The 21,029-nt window shown below is 47.1% G+C and overlaps 1 protein-coding gene across 1 annotated transcript in view; it reads right to left on the reverse strand.

Annotated features, from left to right (window-relative positions):
* MBD5 (methyl-CpG binding domain protein 5) overlaps positions 1-21,029 on the reverse strand; it is a 64,565-nt gene that overhangs the window by 4,416 nt on the left and 39,120 nt on the right. Inside the window, exons 9-13 of the mRNA XM_029962192.1 lie at positions 19,730-21,024; positions 9,590-10,582; positions 8,046-8,281; positions 4,849-6,054; positions 1,083-1,156 (exon numbers count right to left, since the gene is read on the reverse strand). Of these exons, the coding sequence (XP_029818052.1) occupies positions 1,083-1,156; positions 4,849-6,054; positions 8,046-8,281; positions 9,590-10,582; positions 19,730-21,024 (3,804 nt within the window). The remainder of the gene's footprint in view (positions 1-1,082; positions 1,157-4,848; positions 6,055-8,045; positions 8,282-9,589; positions 10,583-19,729; positions 21,025-21,029) is intronic.

Genomic DNA, 21,029 nt, shown 5'->3' on the forward strand with positions numbered 1-21,029 from the left:
TTAAGGCCATTCCCCCTCTCTTTAACCAGGAAATCAAGCTCATGAGCTCAGCTGGGATGTTCTTCCTTGGGGGATCAATGACTTTGCCACACAAATCTAGAAGAGTACATGGGAAAATGAGGAAGGGTCCATGAGGAGACACCAAAGGATTTGATCCATCAGATAAACTGAAATAGGGATGATCTTGGAAAAAACAAGCACCAAAACTGTCTATCTGGCATAAAAAATTACTTCTCTTAAGTATATAAGTGACATATAAATAAAAGTAAAGCTCACAACTTAAAAGGAGGGGAAGAGGGAGAATTATTTAATCTCCCTTACTGAGAACTGACCTGGAATTCTAACACAGATTTAAGGAATATATTTTCCCTGCCACAGCAAATAAGCAGCAGCATCACAGAACAAACCCAATCCCAATTTCTACTTTGTCGTCCTTTTAGAAACGTCCAAAGGGTTTTTTTTCACCCCCAAACTCAATAATTTTCCTGGTTTTGTCTATCCTGATGCTTCATATCCCAGTATTTGCTGCCTCACAGTGTTCTGTCCTTGTGTTTTCACTAAAAGCTAAAAAGGAGGATAAACCCCACCAGCTCCCCCAGGTCTGACATAGAGCTGTGCACTGGGTTGGTTAAACACAGCCAGGCCCCACAACTCCTAAAACACTTCCAAGGAAGAGGAAATAATGGGAATGTCTCTGAATAAACCTGTACAAAAAACCTGAATAAAAAGGGAATTTCTCTGAACAAACCTCTGCCAGAGGGAGAGGGGCAGAGCTGGTTAAAATGCATTATTTGGTCATAATAGTTCTGATGTAATGACTTTTTTTTTGGTAAAAACTAGAAAATCAGGAATCCCCCCTCAGGAGAGCTCACACAAGCAGGATGACATTTCACAGGGGCTACTGGAACTATCAGGAGAGGCACTAAAAATTCAGATATCCAAGACCTTGGGTGAGTCTGTGACTCTCAGAACCCACAGGAGGAATCAGAGAACCAACTCCTCAGTTTGCCTTCCCCAAAAGGGAAGCAAAAAAAAAAAAGGGATGATTGTATTTCCCCGGTAAAGAAGGAGGATTTACTCACTTCCTGTTCCTTTTCCTGGCTCGGCTGTAGGCCTCCAGCCCCTCTGTTAGTGTCTTCAGCTTCTCTGGCTCCACCTGAGTGAAGGGATGAACACCAAACCACGTTACCCGGAGCTGCAATGCCCACACATCGCTCTCACCCCCCCGCCAGCCTGGAATCTCATCCCAAAAAACCAGGCAGGCACAGCAGGCTCCACCCTGGAAAGCATTAAAACACTGGGACACATAATACAGTCCTTACAGGTGCCCCCAACATCAAAGTGTTCCCATCACCTCCAGTTTCTGGGTGGAAAACTGAAGGCCAAATTCCTTCCTATTCCAGAGGAAAAGCTTTATTTGTGCTTTAGGAATCCCAGACTCCTCACTAAAGGAGTCCTAAAATCAGTTATTTCAATTTTTTTTTTTTAATTTACAAAGATCCTTTACCAACCTGCTGAGTCAGGGATGGATTTGGGCAAGGGCCAATATTGGTATCTGAGAGTGTTTGAGCTGGAAATTTAAGCTGTGGATATTTTAAGCAAGGGGTACCAGTTCATCCCAGCACAAACAATGAAAGCAAGAAGATAATTCATTAATTATATCATCTCTGTAATTTTAGCATTTGCATTCTCAAAACATGAGTCCACTTAACTCGATTATTTTCATCTGGCTCAAGCAACTTCTGCTTGTGAAAACAACCAAATCAGGATTTATGACACACCAACCTAAAGAAAAGCTGAATTCTTTTTTACTTTGCTACATCTTGATTGGTATTTTTTAACTGAACAAGAACCAGCTTTTGTGTTCTGACACAGGGAAAATGAATTCTATAAACACAAATTTATTAAGTTTGTACAACCCAAAAATGAGATTGAAATGCAAATTCCCTCCGAACTCAGCCTTTGCAATTCCTAAATAATTTATATTCCCCACGGAACTGATGTTTGGATGTGACAAGGGGGAAGTTAATGAGTGAGCAGGTTGTCAAAATCTCTAAAAATACAAGTTTAGATCCAATTCCCCAAGTCTTGACTCAGGCCCGTGCTAATGAAATTTGGGAATAATTCCAGGAGTCACTAATGGAGGAATCTGCACGTGGGGAGGTGGGAATTCAATTTCCAGGAATTCAATTCAATTATGCCACAAATTGGAGCGTTTCCCTCCTTAAAACTGTGCTCACTTTTAATGCAAATACTTCCAACAATTCCTCTCCTCGTTGGATTTTGGAAGAACACAAATGCACAGGGAAGAAATGGAATCTATTGGAAACCTGGGGAGCTTTTCCAAGGCAGGGAATTATCCCTTTCCATGGGTATCTAAGGAACAACCTGCAGGGGCTGTAACCACCTGCCACGAGATAAATGAGAAGGTTAAAGGGTAAACAAGAATATAAAGAATTAATATCATGTTTGGGTGACAAAGGACTTGTGTTCAGCAACAGAAAGGACTCAATGTCTTCATTATTGGCATTTTGTGATGCCTACACATTAAAACCCACTTTTTTAAAAGAAGTATCAAACTACTACAAAACAGGGCACCCAAAGCAAGTCTACCAGATTAATAATAATTATCAGTATCAATAATAACAGTAGTTAATAATAGAATCGGTAGGAACACTAAATCATACACACAGATGGGGTTTCCAGCACATGGATAAGTCACACCTGTAAGACTAGAAAAGCCCAGCTTAACCAGCCCAGTTTAACCAGCCCAGTTTAACCCACTAAGAACAGTGTTTGCCCTGAGCAGACTGACCAAGGAAAGCTCAACAAAGCCTTGGACCTTCCCCCTGTTGCCCTCAAACCCTTGGTCCTGCTCTGGTGATTTGAGGTGGATAATAATCAAACTCATTGGTTTAATTACACATCCTCTGGTTTAGGATGTGTGGATTCAGACTCACTCCTCTCCTTCCCAGACATATCTGCTCCTGCTGCTGCACCTCCCTTGGGCTCCTCTGACATCCAACAGCCAAGAAAACAAGGAAAGGAAGGTGCAAGATTCCTCCCTTCTCCTGCTGGGGAAACCCCAGCCTGGCTGCTCTCCAACACACCCATTATTGCTCTGAACACCCCCATGGAAACCAAAACCAAACGATGTCTAAGCCAGAGAACAGGGAGAAGTACAAATCCCAGCAGCAAATAATTGTCACAATGCAGGAGGGGCACGTTTGTTACACAGACACTTCCAGAGATGTTTCAGGGAAGCTCCACGGAAAAGAGGATTTCCAGAAGTGCTGCAGGTGACTCCCACCATGGATGTGACTGAAGGGCAGAACTCCTGAAGCCCATTTGGTTTTAAAGGCAATTTCTTTTTGGTTTTCCAGGTTATTTCTCTTGGTTTGGTGTGTTGTTTTTTTTCCCTGTATCCCACCTTTCACCCCCAACTCCTGCCCTTTGGAAAGGCTGTTCACTCTGTGCTTCTTGATGGAGACAATCAGACACACTTTTTAAATTTCTTTTTAAATTTAAACTGATTAAATTAAAGGTCTTCTGATGCCAGAGGTGATCCATGACTTCCCGATGAGGGACTTGAAGTGGTACCTTGACAGGAGCATTCCCAGGCTTTGCTTCCCTGTTTTTTGGGCTTCAGCACCCAATGAAATGGGTGCCACTGGATTTCTCTCACACAATATTCATGGAATGCACACAAACCCCACAAAAACAAAGGAGGCAGGTTTGCACAAAGCAACGACACATTCTGGTGTCCCCAAACCGGGGAGGAAACACGGAATCGCCAAGGAATGGAAAGCAAAATAAATTCACCTCTTTACAGGAGTTCTAAACCCAAAACTCTTCAGTTATATCCAACACAATTATATCAGTCACAGAGATGTGGATACACAATTTTGGAAGTTAATACATAAATCCATACTGGGAATATGTGAGAGCCATAACTGTGTTCCTGATTCACATGGGACAGGGATATTGTACATCTGATTTTTCCAGTTTTGTTTAATCTTAAATAGTTTGGGGTCTTCTCCTGTGCCTGCACTTCGTAAACTGACTGGAAATTTGGGGATGTGACCATCCCAAGGATTGAGCTCTGCAGCCATGTCCTGGTTTGGGCTGGGACAGAGTTACACCAGGACAAGCTCTGGAATATTGTCACCTGCAAAGAGAGACTGAAGTTCTCCTGAGTTAGGGTGCAACAACCTCAGTTATTTTATAAGAACTACAAAGATGAAATGTTATACAAGTAGTGGAGACCAGACTTGGAAATATTTACTGTAATAAAGTAACCAATAACTCCTTGATAACTGTATTGCCTGTATATTCCCCCACAAGCACACGATTTGTGGACACAAAAGAAAGGATTTCAGCATGAAAGAGCAAATTTCCTCCCTACTAAAAGATGATCCAAACCTCCTTTTATGCTGAAAATGTGTGTGCATTTCCTCTGTGTCAATCAGCAAGATTCCCCTTAATACACACTCCTCCTGCTGATTCGATCACTTCTCCTTTTTTTGCAGTTTCAACACTTTTAGGTATTTTCACACCAGGTTTTGACACAGCCAGAAATTTGACCGAACACACAACGGCAGCGAAAGCCTTTTTTGGGTAACACCACTTTTCCACGCACAACTGATTTAGTAAAGCCCAAACCTAACCTCTCTGAAGGCAACTGGCACAAGTTTCTTACGGGAAACCACGGGGAAATTCAGTCCTATGAGCTACAGGTAAGGAAAAAACCCAAACCGTGCTGCTAAAATAGGAGACAAAGACCAAAATGACGACGCTTTGGTGGGCACGTGGAGAGAGAGAGAGATGTGCATAGATATATAAATATACCTTCCCCTCCTCAGCGTTCTGTTGACATGAATTGTGAACTTCTTCCTCCCTCACCAGTTTCCCAGGCCATGAAGTGAGTCCTTTGATCTGGCCCCAGACCAAGTCGCCCACGTTGAACGTCCTTGGCCTGTAGTGGAGGAGCTCGTGGGAGGAAGGCGAGTCGGGGTTCCTCAGGTCCTCCTCGCTGCTGATGCTTTTAGCATCCGAGGGGCTGGGCACGCACCCATTAATGCTTTTGGCATTAAAATCTCCATTGTAATGGATGTAGTCTTTCACCAAGGAGCTCTCCAAGCTATTGGAGGAGCTCGGGGATTGCTCTTCCAGACCCAGGTCTTGTTTGGAAGCGCTCAGCAGGTCCCCGAAGGCCCTGCCCTGCTGCGGCCTGTTCCCGTTGATGTGTGCACAGCGTTCCACAGTGTTCTCCAGTCTGTCCTTGAAGCTCAGCATAGTTCTTTTGTAATTGTTATACCTGAAATTCTCCTCCAGCGCCTTCTCGCTCTGGCAGTTCCTCTGCGGCAGCAGGGCCTGGTGCTGCTCCCCCGGCAGCAGGGGCAGCGCCGAGGCGTTGTTGGGCCTCTCGTGGCACGGGCTGCCGTGCAGGTGGGAGTGCTCCAGGAACTCCTCGCACTTCCACCTGTTCAGCTCACCCACCGGGCTCTGCTCCCCTTCCCACTGTTTTTTGGGGGTGTTACAGCTGGCCGCCTTGTAATACTCGTAGCCCTCGCCCTCCCCGGGGTTCTTGCCGTGCTCGGCGCCCTTGGGGCCGCGCGCGCCGCGGGCGCCCCTGGCCCTGCCCTCGTGCTCGGGCACGGTCACGCCGCGGCCGTGGATGACGGCGCTGACGGCGCTGGAGAGGTTCAGGGGGTCCCCGATGGAGGCTGTGAAGGCACTCATGGCACTCAGGGCGGGGATGGGGCTCATCTGGGTGGTGCTGCTCACGGCCGTGGTGATCACCACCTGCATCCCCTTGCTGGCCGCGTCCACCACCGCCTTGTAGATGGCGTCCACCGACGGGTCCCCCGGGCCACCCACGGGCAGGGAATCCTTGGGCTGCTGCCCCAGGGGGGGCTCGGCCCGGGGCTGCAGCTCGCAGGAGGGTTCTGGGAAGGGAGGGAGCATCGCGTTGGAGCTGTCGGGAACCGGCGCCATTCCCATCTGGGTGATCATCCGCTTGTTCAGGACCGCGGCGTCCTCCTGCATCCTCACCTGGGGAGGGACAGGAGAAGATGGGAGTTCATATTCTGGATTAATGTTTCATGGAATTGCAGAGGTGTTGGGGTTGGGAGGGGCCTCTGGAGACCACCCAGTCCAACCCCCCTGCCAAGGCAGGGCCACCTGGAGCAGGTGACACAGGAACTTGTCTGGGTGGCTCTGGAATGTCCCCAGAGAGGGAGACTCCACAACTGTTTCAACCAGACAAACTTGGTCTCATTTTAATTAAACCCTGAGGTGGTGGCCAGGGTGACTGTTCCTCACAGGACACCACTTCATTTTGATTAAATTCCAGTTGTGAAGTTAAATGCAGAACAAGGTAGAGAGAAAACAAAAAACCCTAATTCAGAAGAAATCAGACCCACTGGCTCTCAGACTTTGCCTCGTGGATCAAACTGGACACCTTGACATGATCCAGCCCCCCATGCACTGCTGAGACTTCACCATCATCCCTTTCAGAGCCTTTCAGAAATTTCCTCATCTGATTGAAGCTCAGCTCTTTCCTTTTCCTCTCTCAAGTCCTAAACAACTCCACCAAGATCAGTACTTTTGTTATAGAATCCCAGGATGGTCTGGCTTGGAAGGATCTTAAAGCCCATCCAGTGCCACCCCCTGCCATGGGCAGGGACACCTTTCACCAGCCCAGGTTGCTCCAACCTGCCCTTGGACACTCCCAGGGATCCAGGGGCAGCCACAGCTCCTCTGGGCAACCTGTGCCAGGGCCTCCCCACCCTTACAGCCAAGGATTTTTTTCCTAATATCCCATCTAAATCCCACAACCTTCTCTTCTCCAGGCTCCTCCAGCTGAGATGATCCAGTCCAAGCTCCAGCTATAGGAGGTTGCACAGGATCACATCCAGGTGGGTTTTATGTATTTCCAGAGAAGGAGATTCTACAGCCCCCCAGTTCTGTTCTCAGCTATTCTTTCCTCCCTTCCTGGCACCTCCAGACTAAACCAACTGAGGTTTTTGAACTCCCTGTCACATCCACAGGCAGGGATGACAATGGCAATGAGAGCATTGTAACAAAACACTGCAAAGAACAACATGAAAATATTCCAAAAGCCCCTTTAAACTGCTTACCATGACCATTATTTATAGAACTGGGAATCTGGTGCAAAAAACCACTGAGCTAAAGCTACCAAAATTCACACAAGAGAGGGAACAGGCAGGTAGAAAACGGGAGATTTTGCAGTGGAACATCTACACTGAGAAATGACACATCTCCTTTCCCCTCCTTACAGGGTAAAAGCACTGCCTGGCTCTATCTCCATGTCCCATCCTCACATCTGGAATTCTGCAGCAACCACAGCAACCCCGAGTAACAATAAATCCCTATTTCCCTCCGGGTTTATTCCCTCCTTTTGCCATGTCAGTGTGTTGGTTGGATATTCAACCTGCACTGTGAAGAACTGGCTATTTAGGTGAGAGGAGGAAAGGACCATTTTTGCACACTTTGTCACTGTACATTCACTCTAATCCCTGTTTTCTTCAGGCTGCAGAATCCAGCAGCTCTTCCATGCAGTTGCAGTGGGAATACAAGAGGACTGGCACACACAGTCACCTACAATAACTCATTAAGCTTCTAATTATTGTGAAGTGGTTCCAGCATTTATTTCTCACTGCTGCATTATCGGAATGGGCTGAATGGGAATTTATGATCCTTTCTGCACAATGGAAAAGAGTTTTGCTAAAAATTCATAGTATTGTCAGCACATAAATAGCATATTTTTTTCAATACATGCAGCATAACTCCTTCCAAGGAAACTGGACCCAATTCCTGCAGAGAAAGGTATAAAATTTCCATAAAAATGTCACTGATTTGCAAAACTCAGAGTGAAAGAGTAAAATGTAGACAGTGTATATATATAATTTATATGGATCATAGTGCCTTAATCAGCAAAGAAACCCAGAGCCTGGGGGATGCAATTTTGCCTCCTGAGAGCTGCACATTTGTTGGAATATTGCTTCCCTCTTGCTTCCTACCTGGAAATTCTGGAACAGACAGGCCATGGGGTTTGGGTTGTTGGCTGGGCCAGGGATTTGGGGCTGGCCCTGAAAGCCCTGCACGTTCTGGTAGCCCTGGAGAAGGTGCTGCTGCTGCTGCTGCTGCTGCTGCTGCTGCTGCTGATTGGGAGGAAACATCTGATTGTTGTTCAGGAGCGACTGGAGATGACTCAGCTGATGGTTGTTCAGAGTAGTGTTCAGGGATGACATGTCACCTGCAACCCAAACACAGGCAAACACGAGTCACAACCGTTCCCAGCCTTCAGCAGGGATTTCCTTGACTCCAATTTTAACTGACTGCTGAAAATGCCTCTGTGAAACAACCCTGCTCCCCTCCAGCCTCCCAGAGGTCCTCAAGGGATGTCTCTCCTGCTCTTTGTTCCTCCTTTCTTGTGTCACATCCACCTAGATCTGCCTGAAGGGCCCTGACAGGACTCTGGGAACAGCCAAGTTTGGCAGAAGGAGCCTCTGTGACAGCCCATGTCTTGGAATCTCCTTCAAACAGCACTGGGGTGGGGAGAGGGAGGAGGAGCAGAGACAGAGAAAAGTGAAAATAATTCAAAACCCCAACAAAACTGGTTTTTTAATAATTATGACATGAGCCAGCTGTGAATGAGAAAAGGCTTTTTTGCCCCAGACATGGAACACCAAACAATTATTTTTGTACATTCTAGAGTAAAAATTGTAGTAATAGTTTGTATTATATGAAAATCTCAATGTGGAAATTCTAGTTCTAGTAAAATAAACATGAAACAGTAAAGCTTAAAATATATCCATTTTTTACTTGGTTTCTTTTTTTTTTTTTAATTAAAAGCTCTGGTTTTCCTTAAAATTTCCATTTGCAGAATCACTGGTTAGTTGTATTTTACATGGAAAATGTGACGTAGGGTTGAGTCCACTGCAGCCATTAGTAGGGCAGTATGAGGTATTAAGTTAAATATTTAAGTTAAAATACTTTATCAGCTCTTTGCCACTATTTAATTCCTCACATTTAATGAGATACACAGACCAAACAGAGAAGCACTAACTCTATTACATATTTTTGGTAAAAATAATCAAAAAATCATCACCCAGGATAAAGAAATCTTGTATTTAAGAGGTTTTTAATCACTTTTTTTTTGAGATGTAGGTGTTGGTCCTGCACAGCTACTCCCACTAACCCTGTGCTGCCACACTCTGCACCCAGGGAGGCTCCTGAGCTGCTGCTCCTTGAGCAATGAAACAAGTGCTGACACAATTTTCCGGTGTTTACAGAAGGTCTAGGTGGCAGAATTAATAATTTCCCAAATCAGTATTAAACATTGAGGAATCCAAGCAGAATTTGCTTTAAATCTCCTGCCAGAAGAGTTATTCTCCACAAACAAGCTGTCACACACACACACATAAAAAAAAAGGGTGGCAAAGCGGAGTTTTTGCAAAGAGAAAATGAAATCCAAAGCTCCCCCTCCCCTCCCCTCTTCATTTGATTCCTTTCTTTATTTTTTCAAGTTTCCTTTTATAGCTGGGAAGAAAACTGGACTTACCAAGCAGGCCCGTCCCCAGGAGAGGGTTAAGGAGCTGTGGCACCACAGAGTTACTGTTGAGTTTGGCTGGCCCAGGAGCACTCCCAGCACTATTAGATATGTTCAGCAAGGTTTCTGCCATGGACACCACGGCCGTGCCACCGCCCAGCGCCGAGACAGACAGAGCTGCCACCGCCGAGGACGTGGTGGTGGTGGTGGTGGTGGCCTGGGAGGAGGTGGCAATGGAAACCTCCGGGTGGCCGGTGGAGTTCAGGACACCCCCCACCAGCTGGGGGTTCAGGGCCATGAGCGCCGAGGGCCCCGAGCCGGCGGGCAGGAGCAGGGGGTTGGAAGCCGCGTCGGCGCCTGGAAAGCTGGGAAGGGGGTTGGACAGGAGGGTCTCCACCCTGGAGCCGTCGGGCAGGGGCTCGGGGGGGGCCGGCGGCTGCGCGACCGAGGGCACGGGGGGGTTCTGCTGCTGCAGCAAATCTGAGATGGTCACATTGAAGGATGGCACGGGGAGCATGGCAGCGGCTTGGGCTTGGTTCTGGAGCAGGGCTGCCAGGAGCTGGAAGTGCACGGGCTGCAGAACCTGCCCGTCCACGTCGCCGGAGAGAAAAGCTAAAGCGGCGTTTACATTCGGGTTGAGAAAACCTAAAGGGTTGAGGTTGACCTCGGACTTGCCTTCTCCCGCTGAAGGCTGCAGGATATTTAATAGGTTCTGGTTTAGGAGCTGCTGCTGATTGACGGGCAAGGAGAGAGGCAGGGAGCTGAGGAGGTTGGGGTGCAGGGCGGGCGGCAGGCTGCCGCTCCCGGCGCTGTTCTGCGGGAAGGGCAGCGGCGCCTCGGGGCCGGAGAAGGGGAAGTCGGTGCCCACGGGCAGCTGGCCCTGCTGGAGGGGGGTCCCGGCTGCCGTGGTGACAATGACACCGTCCTGCAGCACGGAGGTTGTCTTGGTGATGGCAGGTTGGCTGGTGCCGGCGATGGCGATGGACGATGACGGCCCCGAACCGCCTGGAACGCAAACAAATCCAGCTGTTAACGGGGTTCTGCTTGTTGGAGACACATCCCAGTCATGCAATAACCCAAACCAGTCGTGTCTGACACCCACACACGGGAAAAAGGATGTTTGGAGCATCCAGACTTGAGTCCTTTTACAATATGGATGGATCTGCCACCAGCTACTGCAGACACCCATCGGGAATTACTGAACTTGTGTGTCCCCTGACGTTCTTCGATGGGGATAGAACAGGATTTCATCCATCAGCACAAACCCCAAGGCAACCAGAACATAACAGAGCCAGTTGTGGACCAGTTATGGTCCCAGTTAATCCCAGTTTGGGATTAACCACTTGGGAGAAGGATCATGGATGATGCTGGGGGCGAGAGTGTGAGAACACAATCTATTTCCATTTCTATTTAATTCACGGGCTTCCGGATTTTAAATTATTATTCAAAGCATTATTTTGGACTCCTGAATTAAAACACATGATGAATCTAATGGGTAAAATACATTTTGATCCAGCTCTGTTGGCATTCACAGCCCCCAGTGATTTATACAGAAAAAAATGTGGATTGGGGTGGTAAAATCAAACCCATCACTTGGCATGAAAACAAAGAGCAACTGGGTAAATTTACTATGAAAAAGTTACAAAGAAAGAGTAATAAAGTTTATCTGGGTATCTTTACATCCCTTCAGCAAAGCTGAAGCATAAAATACTGTTATTTTTTTCCTTAAGGCAGAGTCTTGAACTGGCCCCCCAAAAGCACCTGGGAGAATTAAAGCAAAGGGAATTGCCTTGAAATATGTCCTTCTGCTTTATTTACTGCAGTTCACTGGAGAACACTGGAGTATTAGATTTATATCTAAAACTGTGTCATTATAAATGGATTTAACGATGGTTTCATGCAGTGAAATAACTTTCCATCCTCAACTGCCCTGCAAATACCAGAGATCAGAAGGTCCCAAATAATCAATTATAATTTTTCTCCACAAATACCATTTGAAAAGGGATATTCAACCACACACTCAGCTGGTAAGAGCTGAACCAACTCTTTACATCCTTTGCAACTTAAACCGCCACTTTTCAAGCACTGTGACATTCTGACAACTCAAAAAAAGGTCCAAAACTAACACAGAGCACGGGGCACTGCACTGAACTCAGTCTGGAACAAGGAAGGAAAACCCCAAAATACACATCCCACTGGATTTCCACTCATGGATTCATGTTCAAGGCCTCAGATTGGGCAGGAGGAGTGATGGGTCACTGTGGAATCACTGAGAAAAGACTTTAATTCTATTTATTCATCTGTTTATTCATTTTTAAAAAGCAGGAGAAGTCCCAAAGACCGACCTACGGATTTAAGAGAGATCATTCCCAAATTCATCCCTAGTTTTAATGGAAGAATCAGCTGTACCTCCCCAGGGATGGGAGATGGATGTTTGTAATTTATTCATGATGCTGTTTTCCATTCAGGTGAAGGAGCACATGGAAAAGTGTTTGCTGGGAAGCACATCTCAAGAGTTGGAAAATGGCTGCTGGTTTTTTGGCAAACAGGGCTCTGTTCTCTGACCCATCACCCACCACTCCTGGAGACTCCACCAGAGCATCTTCAACACCTGCCCTTTCTCCAGATTAATTAAACAACTAATTAATTGCTACTGAGGTAAAAAAAAAAATCCTGATGGATCCTGAGTAGGAGGAACAAAATGTGTCCTTATTTCAATCCAGGCTGGAGAAGTTTGGGAGTGGAAGAGGTGATGAACAGCCAGACTTCAGCAGGAAATAAAACACAGACAAACATCCCCCTGGAGGGATATTTGATAGGAAGGCACAGCAGGAATTGGGGGAGAAAAGTCCCAAATTGGGTAGCAGCAAAGACAATATTTACAGCTACATTCTGGGACAGCTTCATGACTGAACTGCCAAAATATGAGTTCTGGATCTCTTCCCAAGTACCACCTCCGACAAGTCAGTGTTCCAGATGAAGATGTGCAGGCACAGCCATTCCCACTGGAATACAGAAGCTGCCAGAGCTTCTCCATGTCTGGCTCCAGGCCAGGAGATAAAATCTGAGTTGCATTTTCCCCCTTATAGAAGAAGTACAGGGTCCATTATGTGACAGACAGTCCTTCCCTCTGGGATCCCACGGGAACTGTCCTCCCCCAGCTCCACAGGAACTCTCTGAGATCCTGGCTTTGGAGGTGCAAGGAGAAGGAAAGGATGCCCAGGATCAGCAGGTGGATGATGGACTTGATGATCCTAAAGGTCTTTTCCAACCCCAACAATTCCTTGACTCTGAGATATGTAGAGTTCCCTGAAAGAGCACAAAAACAGGAGCACCAAAGCATGGGAATTACTCTGGATGTGCTTTGGGTCTGAACTTTATTCAAAGGGATTTCCAGACCCACATGTTGTATTTAGTGGAACTCCCTAAGGAGAACAGGATCACAGCTGTGACCACCTGCCTTTCCCTAGAGCCTGGAGAAGGACAACAGCTGGAAGAAAAGGAAGAGTTTTGGCAGGGCACCAACTCACACAAAACCCCAACACCCCCAAAACCCCACCCTGAAGTGGTTCATTGTCACCATATCCAGGCTACAAGAGGACAATTAGCAGGGTTTGGATGAGAAACACAGACAGGAGTTGAACACCAAAAGGAAATCACCACTGGGATTCCAAGGCCCACAAAACCATGGCATTGGGAGCCCTGGAAACAATGACCAGAGGGTCTGAAGGGTAAAGGTGGAATGGGAAAAAGGATGGAGGAGTGAGACCAAAAGCCATAAAAGCCCAGGACAGAGCCTGGCTCGCAGCTCCTGCAGACACAGAGCTCTGCCAAAGGTGCTCCTGCCAGCTGTGCTGGGAAAAATAACAAAAGGAGAAACATCCAGAATGCAGGAAAAGCAGCTCTGTTGTTCCCTAAGAGGGCCAAAGGAAATAAATGGAAATTGAATAAGATCTATATTTTTAACATCATTACTTATTGTATTTAAGAGCATTTGTTGTTGTGTTCTCTTTTGACAGCAGGATCATTTTCCTGTGTGCATTTTATCTGTGTGCATTTCTCAAACTATTCCTTGACAGGTTTTCTTCAGCAGAGACAATGAAATAAGGGGTGTTACGTGTTCCAGAAGATTCACTCTCCTCGTTCACTTCAAATAAAGGAATCAGAGTGGAAGATATTTATCATTAACTTCTCAGCACTGTCCTTCCATGAAAAGGCAGGAACACACCCGTGCTGTTGGAATGGTGGGATACAATCCATAGTCTGCCTTGGTTTGGGTCCTACAGGAGTCATGGAAGGTGTCCCTGCCCATGGCAGCAGTGGAACCAGGTGGTCTTCAAGGTCCTTCCCAACCCCAACCATTCCATGATTTCCTGATTATAACTACATATATATTTTCCTAAAAGACTGCAGTTAAAGCATGCCAACGAGAAAACAATAATGTAAACAATATTATACAATTAATTTCTCTGTGAGAAACTCCCCATCATGTATTTTAGTATTTCAGTAGCCAAGAACACATTGCTGGAATTTGTGGAATAAAAATAACCCCTAAAATAGGTGTGTGAGGGACTTAGAAGTAAAAGTGCAGCACTTGTTCATTAGCCATTAACACCTGAAACGTTTCTAGGGTTGAGGACAAAGAAATGTTATGGATTCCACTTTCTCAATTCTTACTTTTCATAGAATCAGAGAATCCCAGGATGGTTTGGGTGGGAAGAGACTTTAAATCCCATCCAGTCCCACGCCCTGCCATGGGCAGGGACACCTTCCACTTGCTCCAACCTGGCCTTGGACACTTCCAGGGATCCAGGGACAGCCACAGATTCTCTGGGCAACCTGGGCCAGGGCCTCCCCACCCTCCCAGCCAGGATTCCTTCCCAATATCCCATCTAACCACTCCCTGTGTCCTGTCCCTCCATCCCTTGTAAACGGTCTCTCTCCATATCCAATAAAACCACAGCCCCCTTTGTTTTACACTGGGCATTTTCTTTGCTGCTTGTTTAATTCAGAGCATTCCAAGTTTGGGAAACCCTTGTCAGAGCTCACATTTAACTCCTTGGTCCTGGAACTTGCTCCCACCCTCTCCTGAGGTTAAATCCCACAGCTCACACAGGAGAAATCGGCACAGCCCTTCCCAAAAGATCCATGGGAGTGGGGAGAGTTTCCCTGCAGGCCTGACCCCGGGATCAGGGAGGTGTGAAAGCACAAAAGGATCACTCAATTATTCCCACAGCTCCCGTGGTTTGTGACTCCTCCACCCACCAGGGCCACCTGTCCCTGCTCCAGGAGCTGCTGCAGCACCACATGGAACAGGAATTAGGAACAACTTCAGAGACACAAACACGGAGTTTGCAGCAGGGTAATATTGTTAAATCAGTGATTTTCAGAGCCTTCCCTTTCCCAGTGTCACCACTGATGGAAAACACACCTCACAGGCACTCAGAATCCCAGACATATTCCTGCTTTAGCTATTCCAGCCCTTCCCTGTACACTGGGAACCAGGAGCTATGCACTTTAACCATTATATTCTCCCTTTTCTGTCTGGAATGGAAAACATTTCAGATGTTTATCTGGCATCCCCTTGATTACAGAGGCTAATTCCAATTCCAATTCCAATTCCCAAGGAGCCATAATTCAGCATTTAAGCACCAAGTGCTGTCAGTCCTTATCGAGATCCTGCACAGGAGAACTGCAAAAAATGGACTAATAAATAAAACATCCTCCAGCAGGAGCAGTTAAAAACCTGAAATTCCCTCCTGTGCAACTCCCCATCCTCGTGGAATGTGCTCTGCTGGGAAATATTTACCTCCCTGTCCATGATATCCACGTTACTGTGCCTACAGTCATCACAGGGTTTTTACACTTACAACAAAACAACTGGAATGTTGGCCCCAAAATTTTGTGGAGAGGGCAAAAAAGCCCCAGACTGTTTTTAGGACAACAGAAATCCTGAAAATTGGGCTTTTTTTTTATATTTAACACCTGACTGATTGTCACCCCTGGCTCTTCTCCTCTGAATTCTGAATTTTACCCTCACTGCTGTTTTTTAACACGATTTTGGGAAAACTGTTGTGCTGTGCTCAGCTGTGGCTGCAAAACATTGGGAAGGCAAAAATTCCATAAAAAGCATTATTTCTTCCAATAATCCCCACTCCTCCCCCTGGAAAGAGCTGGATTTGCCCACTGGTTCCACTTAAGGATATTTTGGGATGGTGAGAGCTAAATATGTACAGGAAATCCCAGTTAATTAATTCAGCTTTTCTCCACAATAAGGCTCATCTTTCTGTGCTATTTTATTACTGTTTTTCACAAATCCTTTAACTTTTATCCCTGTAAATTCCTAAAAAACTGTATGGCAGTTAAAGCACCAACCAGGGAAGGGTCTGGTTCAATCAAAGGCTGTGAGTTACGGGGAAATTCAAATTTTGAGAGATAAAACAACTCAAGAAAACCACAAAGTGCATCTAAAAAAGCTGAGAACATTTTCCCTGTTCTTTACAGTTCTCATTTGAATGAGAAAAATGATCACTTTTCTCTCCCCAAAAATAATAACAGAGGAAAATAAGGTGCAGATTCAAACACCAGAGATCCCTTGTCATGGCTCCCAAGCAGGGAAAAGTCCCTCTGGAAGTTTCTGTAATCCCAAAATCAACAGGACATTTCAACTGGCTTTGTAATTAGGAGAGGAGCTGTTTGGCATCCTGTCCAGGGGTTAGTCCAGTTTAATAAGGAATTTTTCTCAGGCACAACGAGTCCCCCAGAGGTGCCAGATGCTCTTCTGAACTCGGGAGTCAGGAAGTTCCACTGATTTTGTAATTCCAGGAGATCTGAAGGAATTTTGGGAAGCAAATCCATAGACTCACGTGTTCAAATACACCACTTAATGTGATATATTTGAAAATATTCCACCTTTGATGCACAGAAAAGACCGTTTTCAGGGAAGCAAGGGCCTAAATTCAGTTGATTTCCCACTTAATCCACCAGTACATTTAACCTTTAATTCATCCAACACTTTATAATTTATGGATGTGACAGCATCATCATCCCTTTCCATCCAAAGCATTTCCAGGGGATTTTGGGATACAATCCTGCCAGGAGCATCCCCAGTTCTACTGAGAATTCCCATTTTTTTATGTTGCCAGGAATTCACTCGGTTTCTCTTTTTATTTATTTTTTTTTAAATGTGTTTTGTGGAGTTTGTTTTGTTTTGTTCTGGTTTTTAACACAACTGAGTTGACCCTTTGCATTGAGTGGATTAAATCCAAGTCTCCTAAACCACTTCTGGTTTTCCAAGGCCTTGTTCCATTCCCAATTATCCTGGCTGCATTAAAATAAACCCCTCTGGAGAGGGACAGAAGCTCCTCCCTGTTGAATTCTATTTTACTATTTCTATTCTGCACATTTCACCAGTTCCAGGGAAAAGGATAAAGCCTTTATTTGCCCAATCTGCCCCAATAAACTTCTCATGTTTCTGATCTTTGAGACAACTTATCATCTTTATTATTATTTGCTGTGGTTATTGTGGTTCCCTTAACTTCCCTATCAGCAAGAAAAACCTAAACAAACCAACCTACAATAAAATCCATCACCCAGTGACACAGCCCCATCCTAATAAAGAGAAAATCCCATCACACTCCCACTGAAAATTACCTGGGAACTGCAGATATTATCTCTGGAAGGAGAAAACAAGAGCCAGAATAACAAAGCTTGGTCCATGTGGTTAAAATAGAATTAAAAGCTCAGCTAATTGTGGGGATTCACAGTATTTTTTCTCCCAGGAACTATTTTGGAGCAGGAGCTGTTCTGAGTGTTGGCACAGACACAGATTTAGCAATTAAAAGACTTCAAAACAAAGGGGAAGAAAAAAAAAAAGCCACAAGCTGAAATATGAACAGGAGTTTCCTGAAAACATCTGACTCAGCTCTGGAAAACTGAATTTAATGGGCTTTCACCAGCTCCAGCACCAAAACTAACACCCCAGGACAGGATAATTCCCAACATTCCTCTTCCCAGCTTTGTCCCAGAGCTGAGTGCTGACTGGAGACTCACTTTTATTTTTAACACAAGTTGTTATTAACACAAAATACTCAACATTTCCCACGTTGTTGATGGAAAGAACATGAAAACACAACAGAATGCCCCCATCTGGAATTCCACAGCCTGTGGATGAGATGTAAATCCCATACCTGAGCCCTGTGGGGACTCAGGCAGGAGGCTGGGGGAAGGTTTATGTGTAATTTCAGGGACTAACACAAGGATAACACAACGTGAGGCTCCATCTCAGAGAAGAAAAGGGGTCTCTTCTTCAAGAATATTCAATAAAATAATGAAGTGCAGGTTGTGTGTGTTTTTTAGGCACGGAAACTAAAGGAACAACCTCTTGGGCAGCGAGCAATGAAACATATTCCCAACTTTCTGCCTACATGGATCTCCTACTTATCATTTAGATAATGCCACTGAAGGTTTTATAGATATATTGCTGTAATTCCAGTAGCCATTCCCAGGGGATTGGGAATTCCACAGCAGAGTAGAAGCTCCCAGGTGGGGTTTTAACCTCTTGCTGCTCCTACATGGATGAGAACCAAAGGGGGTGTTGGTGTTGAAACCTTTTCTTGTGGGGATTGACTCGGATTTGTTTGGGTGCATTTGCCTTATCCAGCTTTCCTGAGGATCCCAGGGAATACAAGCACAGGGAAGCAGACTCCTGGTGCAAAGCCAGACCTTTGCTCCATGCAGGAGGCAGGACAAAGTCTCCAGAGGGAAAATGCCTCGGGAAATCTCCTCTGTGTCACCATGACAAGGCAAAAGAGCCCCACGAGGACTGAGAGCTGCCTGATTGCAACACCCCCACCCCCCCAGCCCAGGGAAAACCAGGCCTTTTTATCCCAGGAATGGAGAGGAACCCTTAGAATTCATCAGAAACCATGAGCAGCATAACATTAGACAATTATTTCTCTGTGATTCAGCTTTTATAGGATTCCACTCTGCATTTTAAAGGAGGAAGCTCAGGAAATTCAGATCAGGTTCTTGGGTTATTGAGAGGCCAGTTGCACCTTAAGGTCACTTTGGTGTGAGCTGGGTTTTCACTCACACAGGTGCCACCTTTCCATGCTTTGCTCAAACAGAAACAGGTCAATCAAAGTCCCATTTTTGAGCTGTTCCCCTTCTGTGTTTGAACAGCCCAGAGACAGGAACAGCAGTAAACCCGTTTCCTCTCCAGGTCTTCACTGGTGAACAAACCAGGAAATGTCTCTCTCCACTCCTCCAAGTGAATATCCAGTTTATCCAACCATTGCATTACCACCTTAGTAAAATTATCATGATTAAGGCAGACCCAGACTCAGCATTTCCTTGTGCTGGCCCTGGAAAGGGCTGTTTTGTAAATTTTGGGACTCCTCGTACCTCTGACAACTCTTTAAGGGCAGCAGTGGGAAACACGTGTATCACCCAGACACTCCAACCTGGGGCTGGACTAGCAGGGCATGCTGGAGAAAACCCACCAGTTTATTTGGGGAAGTGACAAAAGAGGTGTAGGAATGTTCAAAAGTGCATGGATTTTATTTATGCAGTGTGTGTGGAAGTTCAGAGGAGCGGGAGTTGGCACAGGAAGGATGATTTTGTCCAGGACAAGGGAGATATATTCTGGTTTACCACTGGTTTGGATTAAAGCCCCAGAAGGGTTTGGGTTGGAAGGGACCTTAGAGCTCAGGGACAGGGGCAGGGACACCTTCCACTATCCCAGGATGCTCCAAGCCCCATCCAACCTGGCCTTGGACACTTCCAGGGATGGAGCAGCCACAGCTCATCTGGGCAACCTGTGCCAGGGCCTCCTCACCCTCCCAGCCAGGAATTCCTTCCCAATATCCCATCTAACTCTGCCTTCTGGCAGTGGGAAGCCATTCCCTGTGTCCTGCCACTACAGTTCCTGAGAAAGATTCCCTCTGTGACTTCCCTGCAGCCCCTGCAGACACTGGAAAGCCGCTGTGAGTCTTCTCTCTTCTTACCTCAGTACCTGGGTGTGAGCACCAACTTCTGACACGGCTAAACTCGAGTTTAAAACACAGACACGGGGAAGGAACCCTTTAAAACCAGCCATCCCATATCTCCAAGAGCTCAAGCCCAGGAGAATCCCCCCAGGAGGCCACGTACCTGCTTCAGGGCTGCTCTGGTTACAGCTGCTGCCGATGCTGTTGGGGATCACCGGGGCCGAGGGTGCCTGGAGTCGCGCCTGAGGTGGGTTCTGGTGCAAGGAGTTTCCTAAAGCCATTCCCGACTGCGGGAGCATCCCGCAGCTCCCGCCGGCCTGCATCTGGCTGATGAGCCCTGCCAGGTGGTTGGTGCTGCCCGGGCTGGCCCCGTGCCCGAAGGCAGGGTTGGGGCCGTGGCAGTGCAGCCCCTCCCCTCGCAGGGGCAGCCCCGGCGCCAGCGGGGCCTGGAGGCCGCCCGAGCTCAGGGCAGGCTCCGGGAAATGCATCTGGTTCCCGGAGCAGGGCAGGGCAGAGCCGGAGCTCCCACAGCCCGTGGAACTATTGCTGCTCACGTGGGAGCTCTGGCAGCTCATGGACTGCAGGAGCTGCGACATGGAGCTGATGGGGAAGGAGCTTTGACTCTGCTTTCTTATCAAATCGGATCCGGCTTTGGAAACCCCAGAACTGTCCAACTGGGACTGTCTCAGCAGGCTCAGCACCGTGGTGGGGGGCTGCTTCCTTTTCCTCAGAGGATCCTTTTGCTGAGACATCAGTTTGTCTCTCAGTGCTGCTCGGCCGCTCTGCCCTTCCGTGGTGGGGAGGAGCACGTTGGCAGCAGGAGGGAACATGGAATTTAAAGTGCTGTGTCCTTCGGAGTTGCCGCCGCCGGCAACAGGTCCAGAGTTGCTACTGCTGCTGTTGTTGGTACCAGCGAGTTTGTTTTGATTTGCTAGCTGTGCTTTGGCTGCTGCTGACAGTAAACTGCTGGCTGGGAAAGAGGCAGCGTTGTGCTGGTTCAAGATCTGGTTTAAAGGCATTCCCAGCAAACCGGGCTGACTCTTCAAGGAACCGCTTCCAGCCGATGCAGCGGGAAAAACTGCATTGTTGGGAGGATTCAGTACATTGCTCATTCCAGCGATTAACGGGTTGGGGATGTCCTTGTACTGGCCGAGTCCATCGTGCTTGGTGGAAGGGCTGGATGGCATGGACGGCCTCGGCGAGCCTATGGTCGACCTCGGGGACCTGGGGGGGACCTTGATGCCGCCGCAGGCCGACTGCGGCCCGACCGGGGGCAGCAGGAAATTCCCGTGATCCGACGACGTGGAGGAAGAGCGCGACCTTTGGGGAGAGGCCTCGATCCTCCCCATCCCGGGGCCCATCATGTGCACCGGGGAGGTCACGGGCGACGGGGACAGGGAGGTGGAGGCGGAGTGCTGGACCCTCTGGCCGTGGGGCGCGTGGTTGGCGTGGGCGGGTTTGAC

Source organism: Manacus vitellinus, unplaced genomic scaffold, assembly GCF_001715985.3.
Source record: "Manacus vitellinus isolate BGI_N305 unplaced genomic scaffold, ASM171598v3 scaffold_43_pilon, whole genome shotgun sequence".
Classification (NCBI taxonomy): Eukaryota; Metazoa; Chordata; class Aves; order Passeriformes; family Pipridae; genus Manacus; species Manacus vitellinus.